The 24,414-nt window shown below is 40.4% G+C and overlaps 1 protein-coding gene across 8 annotated transcripts in view; it reads left to right on the top strand.

Moving 5' to 3' along the window:
• The window catches only part of PCDH9 (protocadherin 9), a 972,095-nt gene that overhangs the window by 612,841 nt on the left and 334,840 nt on the right, over window positions 1-24,414 (top strand). For 5 of the 8 annotated variants that reach the window (XM_089511088.1, XM_089511091.1, XM_089511089.1 and 2 more), the window contains one exon: window positions 2,874-2,949. In XM_089511088.1, coding sequence (XP_089367214.1) covers window positions 2,874-2,949 — 76 coding nt within the window. Of the gene's footprint in view, window positions 1-2,747; window positions 2,950-24,414 lie in introns of those variants that run through there. The other 3 variants (XM_089511086.1, XM_089511085.1, XM_089511093.1) reach the window with 2 other exon arrangements.

The following is a 24,414-nucleotide window of genomic DNA, read 5'->3' as shown; positions in this document are numbered from 1 at the left end:
GTAACATGAAATAGAGTTGAGGATAGAGGTAGCATCTTCCACTGCTAGTTGTGGGTACTAAAGAAGGTACAGCAGCAGCAGAAACAGCAATAATTTCATTCAAAAAGTACTTGGAGAAGAATCCTAGGATTTGTAGTACAGAAAGGGCTCTGGTGTTTCACCAGACTACATATTCCAGGATTCCATAGCATATAAACATGGCGGTTAAAGTAGAATTATGGTATTGTGTAGGGCGAATAAGACCATTATACTATGAAAGACTAAGTTAGACGTTAAATCATTCCCCCATTAGGGTGATGGAAATTTATAACCTTTTGTTCCTGATTCCTGTGGCTCTCACTACTGGACAATATGATCAGATAAAGTGGGAGCTTCGCCACATGGATATGTCGAATGGTTTAAAGACATATTATGTACAAATTCAGTACCAACTAACAAAACCCATACACACAAATGTAGGGTTACATACTACAACTATATAATAACTATTAAATTTCAAATATACTAGCTAGCTATCTAACCAGACAGACAAATAATTTCTTGAAATCAAGAAATCAACAACTCTTGTGTGATTTCTCCCTCCTGTATGAAAAATCAAGAAGCACTTACTTTTTCAACTGTCCACAATTTGTGCAAGATCTGTCTGGACAAAAAAACAACCATGTATGGGCATGCATTTGTGTCCCTGTTGGTCCTGTTAGATCTCTTAGCGGCTTTTGCTACTATCGATCATCATATCCTTCTGAGCCATCTTTCTGGGATGGGACTTGAGGGCACTGTTATGCAGTGGTTTCGGTCTTTCTTGGAGGGGAGGACCCAGAAGGTGGTGTTGGCTGCTTGCCTGCGGGGTCCCACAGGGTTCTGTTTTGTCCCTTAATTTGTTTAACATCTACATGAAACCGCTGGGAGAGGTCATCTGGAGTTTAGGGGTGTGGTGTCAACAGTATGCAGATGACACCCAGCTCTATCTCTCCTTTCCATATGACTCTAAGGAAGCTGTCTCTGTGCTGAACCAGTGTCTGCTGTCAGTAACGGACTGGATGAGGGCAAACATATTGAAGCTTAAACCAGGCAAGTCAGAGGTGCTCCTGGTCAGTCATAAGGCAGATCAGGGAATTGGGGCTGTGCCTGATCTGGATGGGGTTATACTCCCCCTGAAATCTCAGGCTCACAGCTTGGGTGTGCTCCTGCACTCCACTCTGAGCCTGGATGCCTAGGTCTCAGCATTGGCCAAGAGTGCATTTGCACAATTAAAACTTGTGTGCCAGCTGCGCTCGTTCCTTGAGATGCTGGATCTGGCTACAGTGACACATGCTTTGGTTACATCCTGTTTGGACTACTGTAACATGCTCTATGTGAGGTTGCCTTTGAAAACTGTTCAGAGACTTCAGTGGGTTCAAATTGCTGTGGCTAGAATGTTGACTGGAGCCAGTTACAGGAAACGTATAATTCCTGTACTGAAACAGCTTCACTGGCTACCGAATCATTTCCGAGCACAATTCAAAGTGCTGATCATGACCTATAAAGCCCTACACGGCTTAAGTTCAGACTATTTGAGGGAACGTATCTCCCCATACAAACCACTGAGAGCCCTAAGATCCTCAGGAGAAGGCTTTCTCTTGACTCCACCATCATCTCAGGCTTGCCTGGTGAGGACATGAGAGAGAGCCTTCTCAGTGGCTGCTCCCACCCTCTGGAACTCCCTTCCACGGGAGACTAGGCTGGCTCCTTCACTGCTGGCCTTTTGCAGGCAGGCAAAGCCATTTTTATTCAAACAGGCCTTTTAAGATCTGGCAGGCTTGGTTTTATTGGGAGATGAGAGGGTTGGTCTTAGATTAGTAATTTTAACTTTGTATGTTTTAAATTTTATATTTGTATTTTTATTATTTTAATTGTACAATTTTAATTGCTGTGTTTTATATATGTTAGCCACTTTGGGTCCCACTTTGGGAGAAAGGTGGGATAAAAATAAAATAATATAAATAAATAAATAAAATATTTTTTTGGGATGCACACATGCAGCTAGTATTAAAGGATAGGTATATGGGTAAAAAAACGCACAAGCAATCCATCCAGTTTTCCTTTCTCCCCTCTAAGTCCATGGAACATGACAGCAAAAATAGCAGTTTGCACAAAACTGTTCACACAACTGGCAAACAGTTCAGCTGCTTTTGCTTTCATAACAGCCCCCCCCCCCCAAAAAAAAAACAATCTATCATACCACACTTTTATAGTGCTATTATTCCACTTTAACTACTGTGGCTGGTTCCTGTGGAAATCTTTGGTTTTTCGTTTAGGGAGGCCTCCTCCAAACGCTCTGACTGAAAATTCCAAATGCCCCTCCCTAAACTGCAAATCCCAGGATTTCACAGGAGGCAGCTACAGTAGTCAAAGTGGAATAATAGTTCTATAACTATAGTGTGATATTGGACTTACTGTCTCAACCGTGCAAATGCAGTGAAAAAAGGGTTTATCATTCTTCACTGAATGAGATAAACAAGGGTTTTAATCCCACATAGCCAGACAGACAGATAGGAGGAGCAAGTATACTAGCAGAATACAGAAAGCTGCCCCTGGTGATCTTGACTACTTGCCCCCCAACCTGGTTATGCAAAATGGTGATATGTTGGTAGAAGGGAAAACCTGAGAAGCAACAGAAGGAAAAACATATCTATATCAATTAAAAGAGAATGATTATAGACAAAAGAAGAGCACTAATCCAGGATGTCCTGTGCTCTTCTTTGTAGTCCCAGCGCCGTGTTACGTTTCACCTCCCTGATGGTTCCCAGGAAAGCTGCAGTGACAGTGGTCTAGGAGATCATGAGCCTGTGGGTAGTGGAACCCTGATCTCACACCCTCTCCCTCTGGTTCAGCCGCAGGACGAATTCTACGATCAGGCCTCACCAGACAAGAGGACCGAAGCTGATGGCAACTCCGATCCCAACTCTGGTGAGTTCCATTTTCAACCCTCCATCCACCCCTAACTGAAATAGGCTTTCACCCTTTGATTCTGTTTTGCTTTAGCTATAGATATAAACTTACTTCTGTATATGTGTGCGTGGCATCCTCCACATATTTGATGACATCCAAAGTGGCACGAGACATCAGGTGTAACAAGGATGGTCGGAATGTATTAGCAAAATGTAGAGTGGATGCAAAGGTAACAAAGATACTGGAATGGCACAGGGAAAAGATTATTCATCTGTTGGTATGTAATACCTATACTAATTAGCATTCTGTTCAAGGGTAATTATTTTATGTAGCCTGGTGATGTAAAGTACTAGTCTTTCTTAAGATTTTTCTTCAGCTAATTGATACAACTCCTAAGAAAAAGGATCGTATAGCACTTTTGAGACTAACTGGCAGAAAGAAGTGGGCAGCATAAACCTTCACAGACTGCAGAAATAATCCAGTTTGAGACCACTGTAACTGCCCTGACTCAGTGCTAGGGAATCCTGAGAATTGTAGCTTATTGTGGTACCAGAGCTGTCTGGCAGGGAAGGCTAAATGTCTTACAAAACTACAATTCCCAGAATTTCCTAGCAGTGAGCCAGGATAGCTAAAGTGGTCTCAAACTAGATTATTTCTGCAGTGTGTTTTTCACCCTAGACATGGGTGCATGTCTTCATCAGATACAACTCATCTAATACCTAATAGGCAAAACAGCGCTGGTCTCCATGAGAGAGAATTGCATATAGCTTGGAATCCTGCAAAGAGTTATGTGTACTCCAAAATGCTTCAGGATATTCCCAAATGTTCCTTTGTATTCACTGTAATTTCCCAGTTTCTCTTCTTGGATTTGGATTTTTTTTTTTATTTTGAATCAGTCTTTCATCTAATCCCCTCTGTCATTCCAGTTTTTTTGGTTTAGATGTTCTATGCAACCTAACCCACAATTGTATTTGTTAAAAAGAAACGTGCTGATAGATTCAGATATCTTATTTCTAATCGAGGACGTGATCTCTGATAGGAAGAGATGCCAGAGTGGTTGATTTTGATATATGAGAATCACATGGGATTTTTTTAAGTGGAATTATTATAAGCCCACAATTCTAAACAATGGGTAAATCTCATTAAACTCAATGAGATGTACATCTGATAAACATTCAGTGCAGGACAATGGATCTTGAAGTGGGTGATGGGAAGTGGAAAAAAATGAGTGCATATTGCCTAGAGTAATGGCCTTCAACACTTGGCCATTCATATGTTTGGACATTAGCTCTCTGAATCCATCATCGTTAGCCATACTGGTGGAGTTTATGGGTAGCTGAAGGACAAAAGAGATAGAGGATCAAATTAGCACATGGAATCCCTAAAAGAATAGCAGTAAAAGGACCAGGAAATGGAAGACACAAACATATCTGAAAAGAGAAGGAGAAAACTTAAGAAAGAGAAGAACATGGTGGTGTTATCTATCTATCTATCTATCTATCTATCTATCTATCTATCTATCTATCTTAAGCAAATAAATAAGTAGAAGAACAATAACAATAGTAATCTGTTCAAATGGAAACAATACCCTTGAAATGGTGGTAATTCCACTTTAATGCAAGGAGTTAAATTGGTAGGATACCATTTAGAACTAAATTATATGAATTACCAATTAAAGCCTATTGCTTTTTAAAACCACTTCTGCCAAATTACCTAGTGTTTGTTTTCCATGTGCTGGAAGTGAAGAAGATGGAAGAAACTAGAAAATCTTACAGTGGCATACACTGTATACACTTTAGCTGACTATTGCCTTGAGCACTATGAAAAGTCCAGAAACTCAAATATCTTTTGTAGCAGGGAATGGTTTCCATTGTTCTACTGATTTTGTGAAAGTACTAAATGTGAGTGCTTTTGCATTAGAGAAAAAATACCAAATGTGCCATGTAAAATGAATTAGAACATGTAATATTAATAGGAAATGATGGATTCTTTGCTAATATAGACTCTGCTAAAAGACTAATCAGAATGGACATATGCTGTTGAACTGAATAAGAATATATATATATAGTTTAAGGGAATGGGAGTATCTCCTGCTCTAGGTAAACTGTTTTATTTCACATTCAGAAATCTAACGGCTTGTCTACACTAGCTAGGAGATGTTAGACTGCACCCAGAATATAGTTTCCCCAGAACTGCCCCAGACTCTCCCCATTATTACTGCACTCTAGATCAGCAACGGGTGGTTGTCTACAGAGCAGCCCACTGTATAACACACTGCTGTCACCACCACTGGAAGGAGTTGTTTCCTCTGAGGTCCAAAGCAAGTTGGCCACTGATGATCAAATGGCTAGGCGAGAGGGAGAATTAGGCTCAGAACTGGCTTTCCTTGTAAAGACAGTTCACATTCCACTCAGGTCTTTGCTCTGCCTCATATAGTTACCCCACAGAGAAGGCAAGGAGCTGGGGATGTCAAAATTGGCCCATGAACATTTATGCCCTCAAATCTATTACTAGAGCAGCCGAAAACTTATGGCAGGAATTGGCAATGTATATAGGCCTGAATTTATCTAAAGGCCACATTGTCAAGGAGAGTACCACACTTTGGGAAGTATATACTTTTCCCCCATTAAACATAAAAAAGCTGCATGTATGTAAAATTGATTGTAAGTTAGTTGAGGTGAGATTAAGTTTGCATTAAATATCGTTAAATTAATATTCCCCCACTCATAATTACTATCAATTATTATTAAACATTTTTAAATGGTCAATTTACTTTGAATGAGATGTCATTGCAAAATAAAAGTGATCTCCCTGTAACGTCAAAATTGAAAATGTAAGGTCTTTGTGTTCCATCTAGCAGTGTCTTTTCACCAGTGCAAAGCTTCTATTCTTTTTGATAATCATATTTTTATCCCTGTACACATGTTACTTTAGTACTTTAATTAATTTGCACATTCAGGGCTCTCAAACTCAATTGCAGTTGTGTTATCTTGGGTGTTGTTTGTGCCAGTTATTCTGGTGGCAGATGTGTATCCATTAGGTGACCAACACTAACTTTTGAATTTCTTCTACTACTGTTGCTTGTAACATTTGTTTTATGATGCTACTGTTTCTGATCTGGTGGATTCTACCCCACAATAATGTGTTCATGTGTGTGTGCGCGCACACACTTTACACCTTATAGTCTATTGTTGCTTTGTTGCAAAATAGTAGTATGGATTGCCATTAGAATAGGATCTGTAGGGCAAGGATCCTTTATTATTGCCCATCAAGTCAAAATAAAAAGACACACAAAATGTATTATTAAAAATAATACCAACATTAACGTGGGTTGGTTTGGTGTTCAGTCCATCGCATAATATTTTCATCTTTTGAATTGAGAAACTTTAGATGGGAAAATATTTTTGCCTGTTTATGATCATCTCTAGCTTGTTCATTTTTTTAAAAAAACAACAGTGTTACTTGTTATTGTTGTGGACAGTTTTTGTTTAATTTGTCTTCCTTATGAATAAGCACCAGATTTTGTGTGAAAGTGGTTCAGTGTTTCTGTATGTGTGTGTTTTCTCATTTTAAATGGGTAAGAAAGCATGTTTAAATTTCAAAAACAAGGGACAATGTCATGTAAATGTGCGTGCGTTTGTGAGTGCTTCAGTAAGTCTGCTCATAATATTGGAGCATTGCAAAATATTCAGAACACTGCCAAACAAGCCCTGCTGTCTGCCTTTTAAAAACCAGTTTTGATGCATCCCTGCTTTCATGTATTGTATCGGCAGTGCTGTACTTGATTTAAGTGTTTTGCCCCATGGTGAGAACAATTTGGGCAGTTGTTTCCAGGTTCACAAGAATCATTGGCTTATTGTTATATACCATCTTGACTCCAACACTTTCCCGATATTGGTATTTTGCTCCTAAAATTATATTTAGTATTCAAGCTTCAAAAGCCTACTGTATTCTAGAATGAGTTAAATGTTCTCCAGGCTTAATGAACCAGTGCGCCAGAGATGCATTGTTATATTTCCAAAGTGTTGCCAGCCTACAAAGAGACAAGAGAGTTATACAATTACCCTAGCCTAATGAAAAGGCATGCACAGTGAGAGAAAATTCATCCAGCTAATCTTAAAGCCAGCAATCATTCATGCTGAGAAAGAGAGAGACGGAAAGAGACACAGAGAGAGATTTTCAACATTAGCTTTATTATTCACACTCTGCTATCCTGTTTATTAAGATACAATTCATACTTACCTTTGTTCCTAGAATGATACTTTATTACTCTACTTCTGTGAAAATATCAATGGTAACTATGTGGTTTCTGCCTATCCATGAATTGTGCCCCCCAGTGTTTCTGGTGTGTATGTAATCATGACAAAGATGTAATTTTCATATATCATGGCATAAACTCCTTCCCTACATCCATGCATATTGTCACATAGGAGGTAGATACTCCAGACAAAAAACAGTATTCATGATCGTCCACTTGGTGAGATTACTTTCTCCTTTATTGTGGGAGTGAAGGTTACACAAATAAGACAATCATAGAGGATTATCACACAGGGTAAAAAGCGTTAAGGAAGTGTATTGTTACTGTCATTCTTGCGTGATTGGGGGAAGGATTTTCACATGATGTCATCCTCCGATTATTCTTGTAATGTCCTTGAAGCATCATACTACTGGAATAACCCATTAACAAAAAAAAAGTGTGAATTGCTTGATGATCACGATTCATTTGTGCTATTGTAGAACATATGAAAAGCAATTACAATTCAATAGCGATATGTAGACAATTTGTTATTCCATCCGAGTATTCCCCCAAAGAAGATTATCACACCTGGATTTACTGTCATGGAATCGCTGGGGAAACATTAGGGAAGCGCACATGTATGTAACCCTGAAGCACTTCCCCAGAGTCAAGGAATCGCGAGCTCCCTCTAGCAACCTGGAATCATTCAGTTGCACACATTTGCACTTTCCTAATGTTCTCCCAGTGATTCCCTGATGTTAAGTCCATGTGTGATAATCTTCAGAGTGCAGTTCAGCAGAAACGCTTCCTGTGTCACACAGGAGGGTTAAGTTAGTGGCAAGAGATTAACCAGTTTTTCACCCCCTTACAATTCCTATCTTAATGAGTTGTCTTCTGAGGCTCATGAATTCCATTAACCACAAAGGTTGGTAAACATCTCTCAAGAACTATGAACAAATGCTAAAGGCTGCCGACATGTAGAAATCAGTTGCGCTATTTGCTGCTCTTGAATCATTAATGAAGGTGTTATTGTGGCCCATGTGTGAAAATAAGTGTTTTACTATCGCAATTGTATGATTCTTACTCAATAATGAAAGAATAACACTACAAAGCTGGAAAAAGCCCCATATGATAATCTTCATATATGCAAAAAACCCCTTTGTATCTTTGCCTGTGTTGCTCTGTGGTGGAGGATAATGGTTGTGCTACTCAGCTGTTATATAAATTTTAGTATTGGTATAAATGCAATATGGGGCCAGTGGGGCATAGTGGTTGGAAACCACAGCTCTGGAGACCAGGGTTTGAATGTCCACTCAATCATGGTAACCCAACCCAGCCTCAGAGGAAAGCAATGGTGAACTCTCTATGAACAAATCTTAAAGAAAAATTCCCAGGATATGTTGACCTTTTGTTGTTGTTGTTGTTGTTGTTGTTGTTGTGTGCCTCCAAGTTATTTTTGACTGTGACAACCCTAAGAGGAAGCCTAAAGGTTTTCTTGGCAAGTTTCTTCAGAAGGGGTTTGGCATTGCTGTCCTCTGAGGCTAAGAGAATGTGACTTAGAATCATAGAATCATAGAATCATAGAGTTGGAAGAGACCGCAAGGGCCATCCAGTCCAACCCCCTGCCATGCAGGAAATCCAGATCAAAGCATCCCCGACAGATGGCCATCCAGCCTCCGTTTGAAGACCTCCAAGGAGGGAGACTCCACTACACTCCGAGGAAGTGTGTTCCACTGTCGAACAGCCCTTACTGTCAGGAAATTCCTCCTAATGTTGAGGTGGAATCTCTTTTCCTGAAGTTTGCATCCATTGCTCCGGGTCCTAGTCTCTGGAGCAGCAAAAAACAAGCTTGCTCCCTCCTCAATATGACATCCCTTCAAATATTTAAATAGGGCTATCATATCACCTCTTAACCTTCTTTTCTCCAGGCTAAACATACCCAGCTCCCTAAGCCGTTCCTCATAGGGCATGGTTTCCAGACCTTTCACCATTTTAGTCGCCCTCCTTTGGACACGCTCCAGTTTCTCAATGTCCTTTTTGAACTGTGGCACCCAGAACTGGACACAATATTCCAGGTGGGGCCTGACCAGAGCAGAATATAGTGGCACTATTACTTCCCTTGATCTAGACACTATACTTCTATTGATGCAGCCTAAAATCGCATTGGCCTTGTTAGCTGCCGCATTGCACTGTTGACTCATGTTCAACTTGTGGTCTACTTGGACTCCTAGATCCCTTTCACATGTTGTCTCCTTAAGCCAGGTGTCCCCCATCCTATATCTGTGCATTTCATTTTTTCGCCTTAAGTGCAGTACCTTACATTTCTCCCTGTTGAAGTTCATTCTGTTAGCTGTAGCCCAGCTTTCTAGTCTATTCAGGTCATTTTGAATTTTGATCCTGTCCTCTGGAGTATTAGCTATTCCTCCTAATTTGGTGTCATCTGCAAATTTGATAAGTATTCCCCCAATTTTTTCCTCCAAGTCATTGATAAAGATGTTGAACAGTACTGGGCCCAGGACAGAGCCCTGTGGGACTCCACTGGTCACTTCTCTCCAGGATGAAAAGGTGCCATTGTTGAGCACCCTTTGGGTTCGTCCGGTCAACCAGTTACAAATCCACTTAACAATTGCCTTGTCTAGCACACATTTTACAAGCTTGTTTGCAAGAATGTCATGGGGAACTTTGTCAAAAGCCTTACTGAAATCAAGATATACTATATCCACAGCATTCCCTTCATCTACCAAGCTGGTAATTTTATCAAAGAAAGAGATTAGATTTGTCTGGCATGACTTGTTTCTCTGAAACCCATGTTGACTTTTTGTGATTATGGCATTGCTTTCTAGATGTTCACAGATTCTCTGTTTAATGATCTGCTCTAGAATCTTTCCTGGTATTGATGTCAGACTAACTGGACGATAATTGTTTGGATCCTCTTTCTTCCCCTTTTTGAAGATGGGGACAACGTTTGCCCTCCTCCAGTCTGCTGGGACTTCTCCTGTTCTCCAGGAATTTTCAAAGATTATTGCCAATGGCTCCGATATTACATTTGCCAGTTCTTTTAATACCCTTGGATGTAGCTCATCTGGTCCTGGAGACTTAAATTCATTTAGGTTAAACAGGTATTCCTGTACTATCTCTTTACTTATTTTGTACTGAAATTCCCCTATTCTGTCCTCTGCTCCATTATCCTCAGGTTGAGCACCCTTTGCCTTTTCTGAGAAAACTGAGGCAAAGAAAGTGTTGAGTAATTCTGCCTTTTCTCTGTCTTTTGTTAGCATTTTGCCATCTTCTCCACGCAGTGGTCCTACTGTTTCCTTCTTCCTTTTTCTGCGGACATATCCAAAAAAGCCCTTTTTGTTGTTCTTAACCTATCTAGCAAGCCTGAGTTCATTCTGCGCTTTAGCTTTTCTGACCTTATCTCTACACATGCTAGCTATTTCTTTGAATTCCTCTTTGGTGATTTCCCCATTTTTCCATTTCTTATACATGTTCCTTTTAAAATTTAGCTGAGCTGAAAGTTCCTTTGTCATCCATCCTGGGTTCTTGCGACAGCTCCCATTTTTCTTTCTCACTGGAACTGTTTTAATTTGTGCCTTCAGTATCTCCCTTTTGAGAAACTCCCATCCATCTTGAACTTCCTTCTCTTTTAATATTCCTGACCATGGGATCGCCCCCATTATTTCTCTAAGTTTACTGAAATCCGCTCTCCTGAAGTCTAGGAGGCGTGTCTGACTATGCCTGGCTTCTCCTTTCCACTGTACAACAAACTCCAGGAGAACATGGTCACTTCCACCTAAGGATTCCACCACTTGCACTTCATTAACCAAGTCATCCTTGTTGGTTAGGATCAGATCTAAAATAGCTGATCCCCTTGTTGCCTCTTCCACCTTTTGGACCATGAAATTGTCTCCAAGGCAAGTGAGGAATTTACTAGACCTTGAGGATCTGGCTGAGTTTGACTTCCAACAAATATCAGGGTAGTTGCTCAAGCCAGTGGGTTTTTATGCTTGAACAAGGAATTGAACCCTCCAGAATCATAGTCCAGCACTCACTACATCACACTGGCTCTCAGATTCATTTTAGGGGTCACCTTAGTGGTTACCATAAATCAGAGACAAGATGAAGGCATGTGACAATAGTATATAAACCAAACTACTTGTGTTGTTACCAGTCTGAATGGATTTCTTCCTTTTGTGCAAGAAAAGTAAATAACTTGGCTACATACATGTTATAGCTTCTCAGGAGGTTAGCCTTCTGAAGAGTCCATTCCTATAACCCTTGTGACTCACAGGAAATTTTAAAGTGGCTTGGAAACCTTTCTTTGCATTTTTCTTTGCTCCCAAGAAGAAGATGCAGTTGAAGGCATATCTAAGGAAGGGAACACAATTCTTTTCCTGTGGGAACGAGTCAGACATTTCAGCATGCTTAGACCTTGAAAACACTAACTTATGGAGTGAAAGGAGTGGGAAAATATTTTAGCCTTGTCTCAACTATCTTCAGCTTTCCAATATTGATGTGCAAAACCTTTATGGGAAAAGAAAGATCTCTCTGTGTTTCAGAGTACTGATGAGGCAAATGAAGATCTGCATTCATGCCAAATGCAGTTATGCTGCAGACCTTTCCTGTCATCACATAAGGCTACAGTTTGAGCGATGGGATAGAATGTGCATCCCCCTTCCCTTTCACAAGTAATGTGTGAACACCTTAACAGGTATTCATGTCTTGTTGGTAATGTTTTTGGTTTCATAAGGCAAGAAAAATTGTCATGTTGGCACTAGGATTTGGGGAGTCACAGTCCACAAAAGTAACTTTACTCATTGCCTTCCTTGTGTCACTTGCAATGCCACACTTACCAAGAACTGTGTTCAGTTTTGTAAGTGCATGAGCAAGCACAATATGTTTGAAGCAACACACTGTCACTGAAGTCAAAGTTCTTCAGTTTAACTAAATTGCAGATCAAGCTACAGAAATGTTATTTCTGATTGTGTTTGCTGTTAGTATCTTTAAGCAAATGCTCACAAATGTTTGAATAATGTCATGCATTACCTTTCACTATCTCAAATTTGCATGTTCAAAATTGCATAAAATATTAACTGCTTTAGCAAATAGCATGACATTCCATGATTAATGGTGCACTGACAACATGACTTTATTGCATCTGTTCCACAATTTGTGGCTTCATATTGTGTTTATGATCTAATGTGCTGAAGACAGAATTATTCTGTTTTACTGCCAGTGTTGTTAGAAATAGATACAATTTATTTTATCAGGGACATTCCTTATATATTTGAATAACAAGAAAACCTGCCAGTGGAATGCTTTTCATTTACTATTGTTCTCATGGTTACACAAATGTTCAGGAAAGCATCCTATATTTATTTAATACAAATCTAGTCATTTTGGTGGCAACAACAACAACAACAACAACAACAGAAGAAGAAGAAGAAGAAGAAGAAGAAGAAGAAGAAGAAGAAGAAGAAGAAGAAGAGGCCATATGTATGCCATCTCACATTTCATTTCAAATTAAGTAGTTGTGGTATGGGGTTAATATGAGTTTGGAAGTACTGTATTAAAAGTCATGACACTACATAACAATGTTTACCATTATTTTGTAGTGTGATAAGTAAAATTTACGTGTTCCTTCTAAACCATTGCTAGAAAACAATCATTCCAGATGGGAGTTTTGGACATGCTTGGCCACATTTAAGTTTTGGGCTCAACAGACTGGCAGCTAAATGCTGCCCTTTTTAGCCCTGGATCATTGCCGCAGCAACTGCACACTGTGGTAATGATCTGATCCCTGCCCGGAGCAAAAAGAAGCTGCTGTAAGCAGCTTCCTGCAAGGGGCACCATAGTGGCACTCATGCACCATTTTGATGCCCCTTCTGGCCAGCACCTTTTAGGCACTGTGCTGCCCATGTATCATCATGGCACACTCCATGTAAATGGGCATGGGCCATGATGGCACACAGGTAGTGGACTAGGGTTATCAGCCGTGTGTACAGGCCGGTGTAAACTGCTGGTCGGTATGGGGCCTTTATGTGTTTTGTTTTAATACATCATTTTAATGTTGCTAAAAAGAAACATTTTGTAATAATTCTACACTGGACAGAAGATTCTGGGCTGCTCTCAGAGTATTCTGGCCCCAGAGCTGCCTCAAATTTCCCCATGTGCTGGATGGCTGTTTGCTCAGGTGTCCAGCTGCACCATCTCACAGTACCACTGCTGATGTGAGTCATTGCCTCTGAAGTAAAAAATGAAATGCCCAGCATTGATCACACGGCTGGGTGTGTTGTTGTGACCTCACAGGGAGTGACTTATGCCAGTTGTGAAAGGTCCAGGCAACCTATCAGGGTGCATGGGTAAGCAGCAGCTCTGCATCACTCTAGAGTACTCTGGACATCTCTGGAAAATCCAGAGCAAAAGGTGAGTCATTTAGTCATTTTTGATAGAAGAATAGGCTTGATTTGATACAGAACTGGCCTCTTGTGTGAAGACAGTCCACAGTTGAATTAGGGCTTTAGCTTTGCATTGTGAAGACATGATGCTGTGAAGGTGGGATCCATTAAATACAATAATAAATAACATTTTTATTTATATCCCGCCTCTCTATCCGAGACAACCAGGATGGCTTACAAGTTAAAACTGTACAATCCCAGATCCCAGTATCCCACCCCCATTGTATGAACAGTATCCCAGTATCCCCCCCACCCCCATTGTATGGATAACTGGCCTTGGGTGTGGCAATTTTGCCCATGTAGACATGTACTTAATACTGAGTAACAAAAACATGATTATTTTGAAAACCAATGACTGTTTTAGAAAAGGCAAAATAACAAATCACTTAAAAGGAAAAAAAATAAATCTAGCCTATGTGATGAATTCAAGTGAATTGATTCAGAGGGATGTTTCCTTGCATAGAAGCTATGCACGATGAGGAGGTTATTGTACACCTCTATCTTAGCCACTGGATGAGTCTGTCGTGCCTCTGGGTCTACCATATATATATTAGAGGCCTTGTTCCCCACTCTGGTTTTAACTGGATCATGATTCTAAATGATTCAGTTTAAACTACCATAATTCCCACCCAATCGCTGAAGTGATTCGGAAAGGGTGGCCATGGTTTTTACCCATTTAACCCACGTCAAAAAGATGCTGGTAAAATGGGGTGTGTTTTTGGGCTGAATCAATTTATTTAGAAATAAATCAATTCAGCTCAAGTGGGAACCAGGTGGATTCGAATTGGATTCGAACCTGTCCTGGTTCCCACTGTCAGCAGCTTTCCCAGCTTCCTAGCCATACCTCCATGTCTGCTCTGTCCTCAGCCCTCCATCCTCTCAGCCTGCCTCTCTCCTTCAGCCCTGGCTCCTCCACCCCCTGCCTACCGGTATGGCCAGGAGGACAGAGGGAGGCATGGCAGGGAAGCTGCGGCTGTCACTTCCTGCACTGATTCTTGAAATTGGCACAAACACAGTGGGAACCACTCTGTTTGCTGAACCTGTTTCAGGAATCAGTTCAGGAACTGAATCAAGAGGTAAGTGGGAATGGGCCAGAGTTTGCATACGTGTAGTTCCTATCTCTTTAAGTCTGAATCCAATGAATGATTCCCAGATTGCTATAGGGCCCTAATCATGCAGTTCCAGCTAGCAGTCTTGCATTTTGCATGGGCATCATTTATTTTAAATAAAGTCCTTACTTAGAAAGCTTTCATACATTCTGAGCAGACTGTGTGTAAGATGGCAGCCTAATATTGTTGATACTGTTGTTTTGTCCATTGCATTGTACAGCAGCTGTCTGACAATGGTGTTAAGCTGAAAAACATCTTCTAGTTACACACAATTCAGCAAATAGTGTAGTAGACTGGTATGTGGGAAGAACTTGCCTCCTAGTGTAGAGCCAGGGAAATGTGAACATTCATGAGTCTGCTTGATGAAATTACATTTTGATAGCTGCAAGCAGCAGATGTGATTCATTCTTCTTCAAAGAGATAAAGAGGAATAGCACATATTTAAAAGAGTGTAGGAACTGCTTTAGGGAGAGAACCTCATATCCATGGCAGATGAGTGTGTGTAATAATTCCACTGATGTGAGAGCCAAAAAAGGGAGTGGAATTATATTTATGTCTATTGGCATTTGTTTATGAAACTAAGAAAATGTTTATCTAATTCCCTCTGAGGATTAATAAATTAATAAGTATCTCTCATATACATAGATACAGATGTATAGATGTGTGTGTGTGTGTGTGTGTGTTATATCAGTGGTGAAAGCCATAACAATCCCCATAAGTTAAAACAACAACAACAGCAAACAGGATTGTAGCAGTTGCACTTTTAAGATTGTTTCTGGGACTTACCTTAAGAAAATAGTTTTAGAGTCCTGTTTTTTAAAAACAAAATGTTAAGATAAGCAAGATTCTTAGAATTAATTTTAATGTTCTTAGAAACAGCCATTTCCAGGCTACATTTCTCCATCTACTACTAGTTACATTAGAAGTTTTTAGATAAATAACTGGAAAATACCCCACATTTTAATAAAACCAATGCTATAGTGTTTTAGTTAAATGATGTCAGGGGAGTTCAATCATAATATAATTTTCACTAATAAGTAGAAATATCCCTGTGGCAGTGGTTTAATTATGATTAAAGTTCAAGAATGTCTTGCAATGCAGTTGGCCATATGACACAGCCCCAGCATAGGATGGTAATTCTTCCACATACAGAACTTTGGTTTATAGGCCCCACAGATAATGGAGTTTAACCTTGTTTGATATCCCTAGACCATAACGTTTGATTTCATTTATTGTTCAGAAGACCCTTGGAAGAATTGCTTGATGTGTTCTAGAGAAATGGGGAAAGCAGATGCACTAAGTGTTTGCTGTGGGAAGGAAGCAGCCCAATAAGACAACAACACAGAATTGGAGGTAAAGGCCACAGCTTTATTAACAAAAAGCACTAAGGGTAGGTGTGATGGTTCCCTGGAAGCAATACCCTGTGACTCCCAGGGAGTCCCTTAAAAGAACTTTTCTTCTGCTGCCACCACCCACTGAATCTCAATGAACTATGTTTCCCAGCACACACTGGGACTTGCTGGGACCTCTAGTTTCCTTTCTTGCTAGCCCACAACCACCAGTAGACCGAGCTTCAAGACGCGTGTACAGGGAGCAGAGAGAGAGACAGTAGGTACTTTTTAAAAGAAATAAGTTTAATTTAAAGAAATAGCATGGAATAGAAAGATATCATTCATGCAAGGTCTCCTTGCTTTGCAGGTATAGAAGCATAATTACAAAGAGTTCATTTCAGCCAAGCTATTTGGATAATATAACAAAACCTAAGACGCACTAACTGGCACTGTTCCTGAGCTACTCACACAGTGATGGGATTTGTAGTCCTTGTGGAATTCTTGGAATCAGGGAGCTGGCTCCGTGCCAACTCTACCTGCATTCCTGAGCCGGTCCTCCAGCTGCTCAGAGGACAAAGAAAAGCCTCTGGTTTCCCCAAACAAAGCCAAGATGGAGAACAAGAGAAAGCATGGTTTCCCCCCCAAGAGGAGAGAGGGAGAGAGACAAAGGACCGCATGGCCGCACAAGCCTTTTTTAAAGATTTCCCATCCAATGATCTTGAATCTCGCGGTCCTACTCTCTGACTGGTCAGTTAGACCTTGCATCAGCTATGATGTCACAGTTCATTAGAATGTGATGTCAGCTCTCATTAGCATGCACCTCCCCTTAGATTAACCCTTTGTAGTCAGGAGAAGTTTCCAAATGACAGGATGACCTAGTCATCACAGTAGGGTTGGCCCAAAGCATAAGGAAACATCAATCAACACCCTGGTTGACTGATGTAAGGTTTCTTGGCCACAACCAAGCATCGGGATAATGTAGGGGTAATGGAAACGCCCTCTCGCATATATGCAACCAGTCAGTCGCATATTCCAATAAGCCGCTAGTCACCAGGATATGTTCACTTGATGTGGTCCCTGCAATGGCCATACCGCCTGCCCTCAGTGCTCCCGGGTCCAATGGACTCCTGATCCAGTGCTATGGAGCCCTGGAAACCACACCCACCAGATCCAGGACCTATGCTGCTGCCCTAAAACAAAGTTGTGACAAAACACCCCTAGCCAAGGGAGGGAAGGTGGGAGAGCAGAGTTAAAATGGCATTGGATGGCACATGACATGGCCCATCAATAGGGGACCTGGAAAGAGTGGAGGCACCGCCTCCCTGGCCCCTACCACCAATAGGCTGCGCTCAGGGGTCCAAGGCAGCCAATCATGGCCTCTTCCCCTTTGCAATGCAAGCTGGGACATGTAGTCCCAGCACCCAGTGCAAAAGAGACGCCCTTTCCGCCCCAGCAGCCAATGACAGGCCTTTCCACCAGCACAATTGTGGAAACTAGGGCGCCTTCTGCCCCAGCAACAACGCCGGCCTGGTAAGTCGGGCAGCATCATTTTATGTAAGGCTACAATGGATGATGTATAGTTCAATCAAGAGATCATCTAGAGTTTCCAGATTTTGACATGGGTGAAATATGTGAATATGTGCATTGCATCTTAAGTCATGGGGTAAGATGTTCCTTTGATGTAAGATGCTATTTGATGTTCCTTTGTTGCCTGTTTTATTGAATCATTTCCTGTATTGCTATGTCCTCCCTCCAGTCCATCTCCCCTGATCCAGGCCTCGGAGGTAGAGAAAAACTGTTGGCCCTCATCCCGTTCCCCTTCTCCTTTTGTGTCGTGTCTTTTTTAGATTGTAAGCCTTAGGGCAGGGAACCGTCCAATTTAAAAGATTGTATGTACAGCGCTGTGTAAATTTACAGTGCTTTATAAATAAAGGTTAATAATAATAATAATAATAGTAATAATAATAAGATCATTGTCCAGCAAAGCCTAGCTGCAGAGAGGGGGCACTTCTGCTGATGTCCAAGGATGAAGAATTGAAAATGAACAATGGTCTTGTCCTGGTACACTGAAATGAGGAACAACACTTATGGCCTGCTCTGCCACTCTCTTTGGTTTTGCTTAGCCCACTCAGGAAATTTCTGGTTGCTCTTTGGGGCATGCAGGAATTATCTCCTTCCCTTCCAGGAGGGTTTTTGCCTACCCTTCACTGTTATGTATGGAGTATGGGCAACTGGCCTTGGGTGTGGCAATTAAATAAGAGGTCACTGACGGGTAGCTCAGGGGAAGATCTGAAGAAGCAGTAATGGTGAGCACCCCTAGATACTGATTTGGTGAAGGTAATGTCTCCAGATTTGATTCTGTGGGTCATGGGGCCTGGGGGTGGGAAAGGAGATTACCCTTTAGACCAGCCTTGTAGAGGGGCGGGATATAAATTATTGTTATTATTATTATTATTATTATTATTATTATTATTATTAACCCATGAACATGCATATACTAAAGTGCATCTAAAAGAAAGAAAATGTATCAAACATTTTAAAAGCAAAAAATATAGAATGAACCTTTTGAGTTTCATATCCTCTCTTTTTAAAGCTTAATGTATTGCTTCCCCTGAAGTCCTCTGTAAAACCAGCTCTTGAATGAGGAGATGCATATTGAGATTCAAGTCTCTATATTTAGCTCCCTGTAAATACAGAGAATGCTATGTGTTAAGTATAGAGAAATAGTACAGAAAAGAGACACTTTAAAACTTGCAACTCAATCCTGTAAATGTTTACTTCTCTTGTTGCATTTGGTAGAACATCTTTTCTCTAAGTATACTTTGGATTGCAATTTTCATCCATTTTACAGTGATTTAGTTTGAACTCTGGTGCAAGCAATAGATTCTTACTTGCTAATCCCTTTATACCTACATAACTTTTTGTTGAACCTGAGCATTTTAGTTTTGACAGAAATCCAATCTCAAAGACTTAAACTAGAGGAGAATGCACCACATCAATTTTTCTTTTTATGACACAACTGAATGTGACTAGTTGCAGCTTCTAGACATTGGTATCTTCTAGGCTTCTTTCCCCGTTTTTTATGCCATAGAAGTTCTGAAATTTATTTTAGTCTTACAAATATTGTCAGATAAACACTTAGACACTACGTTGAAGGTGTCAAAGTAAATAAACTAAAGAAAATGTACCTTTCATTTTGATGCATGTTTTCTAGAACATGATTTGTTCTTGGGTCCCTTTTTGCTGATGTTAGTGTTCTTTGTGACACAGAATGGACAGAATATAAGAATACACAAGGAGGGATAACAGGATACACACAACTCCAATGTAGATCAAGATGCTCTGTCTTCTATAGCAGAACACTGGCAAATGTAGATAGATTCATAGTAATATTTGAGAATTTCATTTCTAGATCTGCAAACAACATGAGATATTCATGCTGTTTTCCAAATCAATCAGTTGTGCTTGTAATGCACAAAGTCTTCTTAGGAGTAGAAGACTTTCATTTGCCAGATATTTTTTGGCCTATAGTTATTGTCACTCTTAGCCATCATTGTGCAGAAATAAAGGGAGCTGCAGTCCAAAACATCTGAAAAGTCTCCGTTGTCCACACAAGGCTTAGAGATATGTCTGTGCTTTTAAATTCGGAACATAATGAATGGTTAATAACACTCAGCTATCCATCTGTACAATGTTTTGGATTCTTAAATGTATCCCAAGCATATAGATGAGCAGTGGGCAATTGCTTAGGGATGGGAAGACAATTTTCCACCCCACCAACAACACCCCACCCTACCCCATATGCTATATCCCCACCCAAATGCAGTATTTCTCTTCAAAATGGTGACTGGAAGTAACATCAACATGAATAAATCCATCCTAATTTATATCTCAATGTCTGAACAGTACTACATCTCACAGCTTTTAACATAAACACAACATTTAGTTTAATTTAATTTAAAACTTTAAAATGGTAATTTCTATGCAGCTATATTTCCATATGTTCCAAGCATGGAGATGTAAAACAAATCAGTCTACTCTTATTCAGTGTAACATCACTCTTATAAAGTTATAAGGAACTGGAAACATCCAAAAAAGATCTTGAGATTCATGTTTTATTTCACAAATTAGTGTGAATTAAAAAGGCAATGTTGATGGAAATATGTATTTATAAAAACATGGTTGAGGAGGAAAAGTGACTTTCAGGTTTCTTAAATTATACTAGTGTGTGATTAGATTTGTGTCAAAAACACACCAATAATTTACAGCTGTAACCATGAGAAATACTACTTTCCCCCCTGAAATACTGTTAATATATGACTTCCAAATTCGTTTTCTGAATAATCAGTGCAAAATTCTGTTATGAATTTTTAATCCACAGATGATAGCTATGTGAAAGGTATTGAGAAATGACCACTTGAATGTTAGTTAAGCAATTTTATCCTATATATCTTGAGTTCAGTTCCAACTTGATAAATTTTAGTGATAGTGATGCATATAAGTATTAATAAAGACCTGAATTTCCTAGATAATGAAATATATTTTGGGGCCTACTAGTTACAAATTAGTAAAATAATTTATTTTGGTGAGAGGTTAATGTTATGGAGTGGAGAACCCCCCCCCTTTTCCCCCCAAGGATCATATTATCTTTGTTGAAAATGTCTGAGTGTGAATTCTACCAGTTTGTGTGTGTGTGGTGGGGCTGAATCAAAGAGTGGATTAAGCAATATGAATCTTATATTGCTTCCTACACAAGAGAAAACATAAGTTAGAATAAATTGTAACCAGGATCTAGGAAGAGTCTGCAGATCTACTTCTTGAACTTGTAGCAGACATTCTCTAGGCATTCCCCATGGTAGATTAGCCTAAGAGATTGTTAGCAGTTTATACTAAAGTAGCTTTTTTACCTGATCAAGAATCTGCAAAAAACAGATCATTCTAATCCAAGTCCCATGTTGTAATCCTATCTTCCGGGAAATGGCATATGGGGAGGGGTTTTTGTAGAGACTTCCAAATAAGAGCTATGAATAGTGGTATGTGGATAGGGTGACTTTGAGTTCAGTTGTGCTAAAAGACATATTTATAGAATTAAAAAGATTCTTTGCTGGTTGATAATTGAAAAGTAAGCAAAAATCAACAGAGATTTTTTTTTTTTAAAAAAAATGGTTTGTAAAACAAAGCAAGCAAACCAAACTGGATATTCAGTATACATCTCAGCATCTTTTGTAGGTGTGCAGAAAGTTGTGTCTGTGTGTTGTCGCTGATGTTTTTAAAAAGAACTCATATATATGTACATCACATGTGATAAAATACAGAGGTTGGAAAAACAAAAACAAAAATGGGGGGGGGGGAACCCTGAAAATACTAGTAGCTGCTAAGTGAAATCATCGATTATATTGTAATCATTAGACTCTGCCTGACTCATGCAGCTATGATGTGGAAAGTTTATTTTATCCCAGTACTAGTCACCCTGTCACTTCCATAGCAACCTCATAAGTGATTTGTCAGCTATTATAAAACAGCTCCTCCTGTAAATAGATATTTTTAATCATAAAAATATCAGCAGCACTGCAGTATGTTTAAATACTCTGACATATTTTTCATATTTATGGCTAGATATATATGTGATCTTCATAGAAAAAGGTTAAAGAAAAAAACAAGGACTAAGAGAGATCTCACTTCCCACTTCCATATGATTTTATTTTTAAATCTGGCATCCAAATGCAACTGTTGTTAGCTTTTGGAAGTTCTTCAGTCGCAAAGGGAAATCAGACAGTCATTCCTCTGCCAGATACTTTTTGACATGAATTTCAATTTGTGGTTTTGAACAAACTTGGGTGTACTGGAATGAATGGGATCATGATGCTGGTCTTGGATAGTTCCTAGACCTTCTAGATTTGGTTTTACAGGAACATTTTCTCCTGAGTTGTGTCTCGATACCTGATGCGAATCTGGTGAAGCTTCAAATCAGATACCATCAGAGCATTCTAGGCTGCAAATATCTCCATCTGTCCTCTGCCTACATGTTTTTACTTCATCCATTTTTCAGTTCTGGTGGAGCTGTGTGTCAGATCCCAATTCACATAGTTCCATATTATGATGCTCTAGCCAAAAAAGAAAATTCAATTCTAGGCTGTATCAACAGATCATAGTGTCCAGCTGAAGAGAAGTAACAGTGCCACTCTTTTCTGGTTCAGTCAGAATTCATCTGGAATACTGTGTCAATTTCTGGGCATCACAGTTCAAGAAGGATATGACAAGCTGGAACATGTCCACAGAATGGTGATCAAGAAGCTCTGGAAACAAAGCCATATGAGGAATGACTTAGGTAGATGAGTACCTTTATCTTGGAGAAGACTGAGAGGAATGACCTAGGTAGTTGAGTACCTATATCTTGGAGAAGACTGAGAGGTGACATGACAGCCACCTTTAAATATATTAAGGAATATATAGGGGCAGGAAGAAGTTTGTTTTCTGCTGCTCCAGAGTCTAGAGCACAAGCCAAATGATTCAAGTCACAAGAAAATAAATTGTACCTAAAAACTGGGAGAATCTTCTTTCCTGTAAGAACTGTTCAAATGTAGAATAGACTGCCTCAGAGGGTGGTGCAGTCTTCTTTGAAGGGCTTTAAATAGCATTTAAATGGCATCTTTCAGGTGTGCTGTAATTGTACCTTCTTGCATAGCAGGGGACTATATTGTTCTTTTCCTCCTCTTAAGCTGCTATGATTCTATGATGAAGAGTAGGTATGAAAATATTGAACTTTATCGGACAGGCCCTGGAATGGACCTGTCACATTCTAAAGAGGGACGTGATGAGCATGGGAGGCAGCATAGAACGCTGTTTACCGCATAGGGAGAACACTGCTGCCACCACCACCAGACGTTCCCATCACATTATGGATGTGTCCCAGAGAGGCCAATTTTCAGGAATGCTGCCTCCCATGCTCATTATGTCCTCTTTTAGAACACGATGCAGGGCCTGTCCAATAAAGTTCATTGACAATCACTGCATTAAATCTTGGAAAGGAGTGGTGGAGAGTAGTTTTTGCCTTTGCTTTTGCTTTTCTGATCAAGAGAGATCATGAAATTGTCTGCTGCCACATCAGGTATCACTGCCCTTCCAAGCGTAAATATAGTTCTCACCAAAGAAAAATAAATTTTCCTAGCTGCAGTATATTGATATGAGGCCCTACTCTTGCAATGCAAAGTATTTTGAAGTAGTGAAAGGATGACTAAAAGCCATCAGCTTTACAAAAGATTTGCTCATAATGATCAAGAAACTGCTAGAACTGATTTCTTAGTCTGAATCAACACAACCTAGGGGCTAAGGAACACAACTTGACCGCAAACCTTGTCTTGCGTTCACCAATTCACAAAGCCCCTAGTCACTGGGAGGCGTTCCTGCGTTCTGGCCCCCGCAATGGCCAAACGCCTGCCCTATTCGCCCCCGGGTACCTATTGACTCCCAAACCAGAGCTCCATAGCCCTGGTACCACAATGTGCAGATCCTGGCCTATGCTGCCACCAAGTTGTGACTAAAACCACCTAACAACAACGGTGGGCGGGCGGGAGAAGCACCAAGACTTGCTCCCTTCCACAGCTTGGCTCCGCTCTGCTCAAAGCCAAGCAACCGACTGAGGGAAGGGGCCAGCAACATGGCCTTAAATAGGCCTAGGCCCCTCCCTCCCTGCGTGCTGTGCGGGGCCCCTCCTCCACGGCCCAGCCCACCAATGGGCAGCCTTGGAGGACCAGAAGCCCTGCACCAATGAAACCGGCTCCCAGAGCGTCGCGGAGCAGAAGGGCCGCCCCTTCTGCCCCCGTGCACCAATAGGGAGTCGGGCAAGCCCCAGAGCACTCTGGGGCTTGTAGTCCAGCTGCCTCTAGCAGCAAAACGGTCTGCCCGGTGAGGCGGGCGACCATTGCTTTAAGACAATCATTGAGGAGAGACACCATCTGAAGTCAAAGCTGAAGACCGAGAAATGGAGAAATCTATCTGGGTGTCGTCAGCATACTGTAACACCCCACCATAGGCACCTTCAGTTCACAATTTTTAATCACAACAACTTTGGTTCAATGGTAGTAAAATTTGCTTGCTAATATGGTACCACTGAAATTGGTAATACACTAATGTGCAAGATGATAGATCACTTCTCCATGGTATCTACAGTTCATAATTCAGCAAGGAAAAAAGAACTGTGGGTGAGAGAAGCAGGACAAAAATGCCTGTTCATTTCAGTTATACATACAGTAGCTTGTGGGGGATTGTGCTTTGTGAAATAAGAAATATCTCTTGCATTCACTGTAACTGTCTTGAGTTGATATAACTAATTACAACAATTAAAATGC

The sequence above is a fragment of the Sceloporus occidentalis genome, unplaced genomic scaffold (genome assembly GCF_023333645.1).
Source record: "Sceloporus occidentalis isolate IW3139 unplaced genomic scaffold, rSceOcc1.0.p SCAF_2, whole genome shotgun sequence".
Taxonomy (NCBI): domain Eukaryota; kingdom Metazoa; phylum Chordata; class Lepidosauria; order Squamata; family Phrynosomatidae; genus Sceloporus; species Sceloporus occidentalis.
Note: the sequence above shows the minus strand (reverse complement) of the source record. Positions and strands in the feature narration are given on the sequence as shown.